Source organism: Cryptomeria japonica, chromosome 5 (assembly GCF_030272615.1).
Source record: "Cryptomeria japonica chromosome 5, Sugi_1.0, whole genome shotgun sequence".
Taxonomy (NCBI): domain Eukaryota; kingdom Viridiplantae; phylum Streptophyta; class Pinopsida; order Cupressales; family Cupressaceae; genus Cryptomeria; species Cryptomeria japonica.
This window is the reverse complement of record NC_081409.1, coordinates 171,670,132-171,679,134: the sequence shown is the minus strand read 5'-3', so window position 1 is coordinate 171,679,134 and position 9,003 is coordinate 171,670,132. Positions and strand designations below refer to the sequence as shown.

Below are 9,003 nucleotides of genomic sequence, written 5' to 3'. Positions count from 1 at the left end.
AAATTTTCATTGGGGTGAAGTAGAAAACAAAGGTTTTGAAACCTTGAAGGAGAAGATAGCTACCCAACCGGTGCTAGTGTTGCCTAGTTTTGAGAAACTTTTCATTGTAGAATGTGATGCAAGCAATGTTGTAGTAGGTACTATCCTAAGCCAAGAAAAAAGACCAATATCTTTCCATAGTGAGAAGCTAAGTGATGCCAAGAGGAATTACTCCTCTTATGATCTTGAGTTGTATGCTTTAGTACAAGCATTGAGGAAGTGGAGACACTATCTCCTCCCTAAAGAATTTGTGGTCTATACAAACAACCAAGCATTGAGTTTCCTAAACTCACAAGACAAACTCAGTCATAAACACATGAAATGGGTGGAGTATATGCAGGCCTATACATTCACCATTAAGAACAAGAAAGGGTAGTTAAACCGGGTAGCTGATGCATTGAGTAGAAGACTTTTGACAGTCCAAGAAATCCAATTGAGAAGCATAGGTGTGGATAGTTTAGAAACTTGTCCTCGGAGGATGAAGACTTATCAAATGCCTACAAGGTGTGTAAGGAGTATCAAAATCACTTCCATAGTGAATATTCTGATTTTACCTTGCAAAATACACTCTTGTTCAAAGGTGGGCAGCTTTGTGTTCCTAAAGGCTCAATGAGAGAAAACCTTATACCAGAGAAGCATAATGGTAGTCTTAGTGGACATTTTGGAGTCAATAAGACTCAAGAGTTAATTCAAAGATACTATTATTTGCCAAGGATGAATCAAGATGTGAAGAAATATGTGGAGAATTGCATAGTTTTCCAAAAGGCCAAGGGTACTTCTACAAATGCCGGTTTATACCAATCTCTTCCCATACCAAATAGACCTTGGGAATGCATTAGCATGGATTTTGTAGTAGGTTTACCAAGGAAAAAGCAGGGATATGATAACATTTATGTCATTGTGGATAGATTTAGCAAAATGGCTCACTTTGTGCCTTGCAAGACTACTCATGATGCATGCCAAATTGTTCAATTGTTCTTGAAAGAGGTGGTGAGGATACCTGGTTTACCCATGATAATTGTTTTAGATAGGGACTCAAAGTTCATGAGTCATTTTTGGAAGACACTATGGCAAAAGCTTGGCACCAACCTTTCTTCTGGATCAGCCTTCAATCCTCAAACAGATGGGTAGACCAAAGTGGTGAATCGAAGCTTGGGAAACTTGTTAAGGTGCCTTACTAAGGAATATGGTCAAACATGGGATCAAGTACTCTCACAAGGTGAATATGCATATAATGACACCATAAATAGGACTACCGACAAGAGCCCTTTTGAAGTGGTCTATGGTGTGCACCCAAGAGGAATTTTGGAGTTGAGAGTCTTAGGAAATGTAGCAGCAAGAAGTAGATATGTAGAGGACTTTTCTCAATCAATGAAGGAGGTCCATGAATCAGTTAAACACGCATTGATGGAGAACAAAAGCAAAATCAAATATAAAGTTGATGAAAAGAGGAAGAACCTACAATTCCAAGTGGGGGAACTTGTCATGGTGTACTTAAATAAAGAAAGGCTACAACAAGGAGTGCCAAACAAGTTTCAAATGAGAAGGATAGGTCCATGTTCCATTCTAGCCAAGTATGGAGAAAATGCATACAAGGTGGATCTACCTAGTGGCATAGGATTGTCACCGGTTTTCAACATAGTAGACTTAGTTGCATACAAGAGACCAGTTCAAGGTTTAGATTGTAGTCACTCAGAGGTTTCAGATGATGTGGACAACCTTCAATTACCAGTGAAACCAAATCCAAATGCAGAGAAGGTGTTGAGTTCAAGGATCGCCAAGAAGACAAGGCATCAAGTCTATTGGGACCACCTAATCAAATGGCAGGGTATGGATGATGTTGAAGCTACATGGATGCTTGAGATAGAGTTTAAGAATCTTGGAGTTGATCAGAATCTGATTCCCAAGGAGGTGACATGATCTTGTTTTGTTTGGGCGAATGGTGCAGGAGCACTTAGGACTTAGACTATCTAGGTTTTCAATTTTGGCTTGTATTGACCCTATCCAAGTCAGTAGTGAATAAGGACTCTAGGAGGGTCCAAGAGTTATATTTTTGAGTCAATGTAGGCCTAGGTAGTGTTCATACTTCTTAGGTTTGCATTTTTGTGTAAAATAGTGAGTTTGAGTAGGTAATTGACCTTTTTGATGGTCAAAAGTGTCAAAAATTGGTACATGCATTAGAGAGGATTAAATTAGTATTAGAAAAGTTCTAAAAGTCATTTGTGATGACTTGGAATAGGTCTTAAAGGTTGGAAAGACCAAAAATGCAAAAAATGCAAAGTTGCAAAAAGTTGTCATGACAACTTTTGAAAGTTGTCATGACAACTTTTGTCTTGAAATGGTTAGCGATGGAGTTAGGGATTTTTCAATGCCCTAGGATGAATCCACACATGGGAAATATATAAGAACCCTCTCTTTCATGGTTACCAAGGTTGGTGAATGTTTCCTGCAAGCTTAACAATCTGAAACTACTCATTTTCAGACTAGTTGGCAACATTTTAGCTTGATTTTACTCATTTTGTAATTGAAAATGGATTGAATCCATTGATACAACAATAGATTGAGTTTCTCTTGTGTGTTATTATGTCGTTGGTTAAATTTAGAGCTTTTTAGATACTGTTCATTAGTGTTTTCTTGCTTTAGTTTGCAAACAACCAATTTTGGATTGTAAATAGTAGTTTTCTTGTAAATATGGCTGGCCCATGAGTTCCACACGTGATGCCATCACGGATTGTTGGGACATGGAGGGAAACCATCTATATAGTGTACATATGCAAGTGCAAGTACTGGAGAATATTTTAAGTATGACTGTCACCTTGTTCTAAGCGAGTCCAAGAGCAACCAGACTAGAGGAAATATGGTGAAAATGAAGTGCCAAGTGTAGAGGTGGATGTCAGATCACTTTCTAAGCTTTTGAAGGGGTCCAGGAGTTGGGACAAAGTTTCTAATGCAAGGAGGATCCTTGAAAAGTTCATTTGTTGCACAAAACCCAACTTGACCTATCACTGCCACCTAGAAGGCCTAGATTCCCTCCAAAACCCTCATTTTGGGGTTAGCACATTGAATGGTGGGTTAAAAAAGTCAAAACCACAAAAATCACTTGAGGTTAGATTAACCATTGAAGGAAATCCAAAATTGTTTGGGGGTCTTTTGGACCGTTTTCACTCAAGCCCTTAAAAAACCAGTTTTAGGAGGCCTAATTGGGCTAATTCCTTGTAGCCCTTTTCTAGGCAAGATTTTGAAGTCGATAAGAAACCTGTTGATGGAAAACCTAAAATGGACCCTAAATTCATCCAAAACATGAATGAAGACACCTCCACGCCTATGCATCATCTCACATTTGTAGGAGGTCATTTTGACAACTTGAAGCGAAGAAGCCATAATTTGAGTACATGGGAAGCACTGTGAATTGGTAGGGTTCCTAGCCAAAACACTTGAATAAAAACACCTTAGAGAGATCAAGAATCTAGCCCTAGAAGAGATTCAAAAGGACTTGAAGGTCTAGGGAGAAACTAGGCCTGGTGAGTTGGTGCAATTGAGCAACACCAACTAGGTGAAGTGTTGAGAAAACTAGGTGAACCCCATCAGTTCTTAAGGCTCACTCTAATGAGTATTATTCATTTAGATTCACCAAGTTAAGTGAAAACTTGATCTAATATTTACAAGTTTAAATTAATAAAAAAATTTGTGATGAAATTTAGACCACTTAATTTCCAATGTCTAAATTTGTTGAAGGATGAGTAATATTTAGAAAAACCTTCAAGAAATTTACAGGTGATTAAATTAAACGAATAACAAATTATGACATCCTAGCCCACATGGACATCAATACTAACCAACTCAAAAGATGAATGTGCTGCTGGTCTTTTCCTCCTAATGACTGGATTAAAGTGAACTTCGATGGTGCTGCTAAAGGGAACGCAAGGCCAGCTGGTTGTGGTGAAGTTATCCAGAATTGTGCTGCCTTTTGCATTGGGGTGGTTGCCTTCCCCTTGGGGAACTAGACTAATCATTTGGTTGAAGCTATGGGCACCCTCCAAGCTATAAAATTCACACACAATCTGGGAGTCAAATTTTTATGGCTAGAGGGGGATTTTAAAAACATTATCAATTGCCTCCTTGGAAAGAATCAACCCTCGTGGATGATTAAAAATATCATTGATAAGGCCAGGGAGATGCTTGAGGGATTCGACCACTGTTAAATTTCTCATGAATATATAGAGGCCAACAAGAGCACTGATTGGGCCGCCAACAAGGCAGTACGGAGTGGGCAAATCAAGATTTGTAAAAGCGAGGGGGAGATCCCTTGTGTGGCACGTGACATTTTAAACTATGAAAAATATCATGGTAATCAAGGCAGGATTTGATATCATTTCCCGAGATGGTAAGGGTGGTCGTGGCATCATGAAATGATATCATATGAAGCTGAGAAGGAGGTACATTAGTAAATGCCATATCTTTATGCATGCTTTGTAGGTGTTTTTATCTTTTTGGAGCGGAAGCTTAAGAATTATCCATTGGCTTCTAAAGGCTTCTTCCCTGCTAAAAAGAAAGTCCACAGTGAAGAGTGGTATTTGTGGGAATTTATAGGTGATATAAATCGATAAGAATATGGGGGGAAATACAAAGCAAATGGAGGTAACTAAAATTGATAAATCGAGGGACTGTCCCTAGGTCTGGGCAGTGCTACAACCAGCAAAAATGACAGATTACATGGAGAGGATGCAAGAAAGATGACCGGAAATCACAAGGATTTTCAAAAAGGGGTGGAATAAGAACACATTGATCGTTGGCAGTAGGAAGGTAAAGGTGATTGAGACCATGATTGCCGAGGCTATGGGTCTTTCGATGGATGGTATCAAATTCTATAGGGATAGGAAGCTATCGGATACTATTATGAATAAATTCTCGAAGGATGAGGAGGAGAAAGCCAGGCTAGTGAAGGGAAGTCACACTTACTACTCCCCTAAGGTAATCAAGATGATTTGGAGTCGGGTTTTGTTTGCAATTATGGAATTTATTACTTTAGATGGTAGATTTACTAGGGTTTATAGCTATGATTTTATTATTCTCAACCATTTTTGGTATAAGGAGAAAATTTCCATTCCCTATTAATTATTTTTTGCCTTAAATGAAGGGATTATGGATTCTATCTCTAATCCCAAAACCAATCCTTCTATGCATGAGGGTCTTATGGTGGTTTTGTATAACCACATCAAGAATACCACGGTTCAACTGAATATTGTAGAGGTTTCTGATTCGAATGAGGAATTGGATGAGTCTGATGATGATGATGGTGAAGGTTACGACATAGAGGTTGAGGTTGAGGATGACCCCCACATTCCTGGGTGGAGCAAGCAAAAAATGAAAACAGGGCAAGAGGATCAGGGTAAAGGGTCGGTTAGAAGGAAGCAAAAGGAGGAGGATGATGACAACTTGTATGAGGAAGAAGACGAGACTGATGATGATATGGAGACAGACAGTGAGGATGTCCAAATCCTCTCTAGCCAGAAGCATAAGGGGAAGAATCTGCGAAGTGAGGATTTGGGGTCTAAGAGCTGTTTGCCCTTCTCTAATGTTTCTAAGGAGAAGGGTTTGGTTGGGGAGGACACCCCCATGAAGGAAGCTAAGAATGCAGAGTTGAAGGAGGTGGGTCTAGAGGTGAACTTTGATCCTGTGAGAGACAAGGCCCATGATGGCTCCCATCTAGATATTGACCTCTATTTCAAAAATGGCACAAACTACTTCAACAAGGTTTTTCTTTGGGTTCAAAAGGAAATAACTAGTATAAAAGAAAAAAAAATCCAGGAGGCCAGCAAAATCAAAACTTTAGAAGCTATTGGCACTGGAAAATTTAGTTCTCTCCTTGACTATTTAAGCAATCTTACCAAGGCTATCAGTAACGCTGAGGAAATCATAAATGCTCAATGTAATAGCTTCCAAATCTTGGGAAAAACAAAGCTGGGGCAACTAAAAAAAGGCTGGAAGGGGTTGAGAATAATATCAAAAGGATTGGGGAGTAGAGTCATAAGATTCTAAAGGCTACCTCTGACATCATTAAGGTTCTTATTAGCAAGCTTGAAAGTGACCAAGGGGAAAAGGCCGTCAAGGACAACACTGAGGTGAAGGAAGATACCCCTGAAGATAAGGAGAACGATCATGGTAGAAGAACCCACACAAGCACCAAAAAGAAGCAAATCCAAAGTAGGGAGATTGAGGAAATCAAGCAGACTACTGAGAACATGGAGCAACTAGAGCTGGAAGCTACCGAGTTGCTAAAGAACTTTACCTAGCCTTGGTATTTTTCTATTTTTATTGTTGTCTTTTCTTTAGGTCCTATGTGTTGTGTCATTCTTTTGCTGGCTTTTTGTTATCCCATCAGTTGTCTTTTCTATGTCTGTTGTGTCTTGCTTTTTTGATGTGCATTAATGGCTATCTTTTGATCTAATGTTGTAAAGGGTTTTAGGGGCCCTTCAAAACCTGTTTTCCTCTAATCAAAAACAAATTATGACATCCATTCTTAGGCTACTTCATCTCAACTCTCTTTGGCTTGGATAGGGCCAAAAATCGAATGATGTTTCTTTGAGCTCAAATTCATAAGGGAAGGGAAATTGATGTCTAAAACCACGTTTCCATTTTTTTTGTGGTACCTTGCACATGCTTAGATAAAGAATCTTATCAAATTTAAGTGGGTTTGCAAGCATGATTAGGAAATTCTTTATATTGCTCACTTATAAAAATAAAATGGTAGTTATAGAAATTTCTATCAAGGGTAATGTGTCATGTAATTTCTACCACTAGCCATCAAACAAATTCTAATTGTGCAATCAAGTGAAAGGAACATTTTTATGTTTTACTCAGTCACATTTCTGCAAAGCAAGATGATATGATAAGAGTCAAATTCTAACAAGAAAATTTAAAATTTTTTTTGGCTGCCCAATAATTTACACATGTCCATGTTAAAGGAGATGATGAAAACAAAAATAAAAGATACGCAAATGATTTACCATCTGATCTATTTTGGGTTACTTGGAAGATGATAACGAGAAATATGTATTGCTCTAGAGACCTTTCTGAAGCTGAATACTGTGCTTTTTTTGCCATGTTATCATTTTTGCCATCACTTAAGGATCATTATTATGACTGTTCTTATATCCATGTACTTTCAACATAATCATAGTCATTTATATCCATTTTCAAGTAAGTAAATAAGAATATTAAATCTCTTAGTGAACAATATTTTTTTATTAATACCATAATGCTAGTGCCACAAATTATACAAATCAAAGGATGTGTTGAGTTTTACCACAAAAGAATGAGACCAATGTGTTGGTTCCCAAATCAATAGATCCTAGATCCTAGAGAAATATCCATTGACTCCTAGACAGACTTAGAATTGGTTGTGTATATCAAACAAGATTCATCACAAAGGATACAATCTTCTACTCTTTAGGCTCTACAGGACCTAGGTGGGTACCCCTGTTGCAATGTTTCACAACATTTCAACTTTACATGGACAGACATTGAAGTGTATAGTATATTCTTTCAATGAAAATATATCAAGGAAAAGTATGATATAAAATGAATTTTGGCTTGAACCTTAGTTTGTACTACTTTGCTTGCATTGAAAACTGGTTCTAATCTATTCTACTCCTAATGCAAAAAAAATGGAAAATAAAATATAAAAGGTGAAATAAGAATGTTGAAATGATCCTAAAATCCAGAAAAGTATGACCAGTGCCTGTTCAACGGAGATACATAGTCAAATAATAGGTTGAAAGACAAAAAATATCATAGTATCATCATTAAATTTCAATACTAAACATTCAAGACTTTCTTAAAATGCTCAAACAGAGAAAGTATTCACAACTTCCTCACAAAGCCTCTCACACAAGTGTTGTAGTATTCAAGACATAATTTAATTCATTTACTTGAAATGAAACCTATCAAGATATACAGATTCTTCATTAGAGAAGACAAATTGAACATTTTATTAACATAATAACTCATAAAACACCATACAAAAGATATGAGAAAGAAAAATGAATGTCCTCTTTATTGATTTTCAAAATAAAAAATTATAGATTCATGATAAATTGGTGTGCTAAATAAATTTGTAAAACACTACCTATCATAGTATTGCTTCAAAGCTATCCTAGTACATACTAAGCAAAATTTTAGAATCCTTCTTCTTTGCCCTTTATAACACAATGGAGAAAAACAAGCCTCGGGACAAGAAGACACATGTTAAAAGTACAAGGTATTACAATACACCCTAAGGCCCTTGCTAACATGCATGCACATTTCTTTGTTGTAATAAATGCAGGGGTGTTGAGAGAGCGTCATTCTAGAAAATTTGGGTTACAGGTCTGGAAAATTACCCTTTCATTGGTACCTTGACACATGCCTCTGTCAAGATCTAAAGTACACCTTGGCGCTTAGCAATAGGTAACTTGGAGAATAGTCCTTGATGATTGAATGCTTCTATCAGTCCTCCTCAAAATTAGCAACCTACACAAAAATTCAAAGTAACAAAATAGTCTTCTCCCTCAAGATGCTCTTCCTCCAAGGAGCAGTACATTTTATACATGGCTTCAGTCTCGCCCAATGGCCAAGTAAAATTCCTCAAACTTTGCAACTTATCTATTGCTTCCCTTGTTTTATGGGTTGATAGAGTTATGGCATTCAAAGTAAATCTATGGTACGTGAAATCTACCTCTTTGATTTTATCGATGCTATTGAAATATGAGCCACTTTGGGCTAGATTAGTAGCTAAGGAAGTCAAAACTGCATTTATGGTATCTTGGAAGCCTTGCTTCCACTCCTCTAAGGTCTTGATTTGTCCTTCGCCTGCCAAAATTGTGGGGATATCCCACTTCTTGAAACCTTGGAAAGAATCAATCATTTTAGTCAATGTCCTTTTCTTATCTTCAATGTTAAACAATTCATTGATTCATAAATTAA

The 9,003-nt window shown here is 37.4% G+C and overlaps 1 protein-coding gene across 1 annotated transcript; it reads left to right on the top strand.

Moving 5' to 3' along the window:
- Positions 1 to 5,181: 5,181 nt before the first annotated feature.
- LOC131875780 (uncharacterized) lies at positions 5,182 to 6,332 on the top strand. Its single transcript, XM_059220453.1, has 2 exons — positions 5,182 to 6,005; positions 6,113 to 6,332. The coding sequence occupies exons 1-2, from the start codon at positions 5,182 to 5,184 to the stop codon at positions 6,330 to 6,332; spliced, it is 1,044 nt and encodes a 347-aa protein (XP_059076436.1).
- Positions 6,333 to 9,003: the final 2,671 nt, after the last annotated feature.

What these genes read in the sequence shown, in the direction of transcription:
- LOC131875780 (XM_059220453.1), top strand. Translation starts at nt 5,182, where the DNA reads ATGGATTCTATCTCTAATCCCAAAACCAATCCTTCTATGCATGAGGGT. An exon ending in TTGGGAAAAACAAAGCTGGG is followed by an intron (nt 6,006 to 6,112) that starts GCAACTAAAAAA and finishes GGTTCTTATTAG; the next exon opens with CAAGCTTGAAAGTGACCAAG.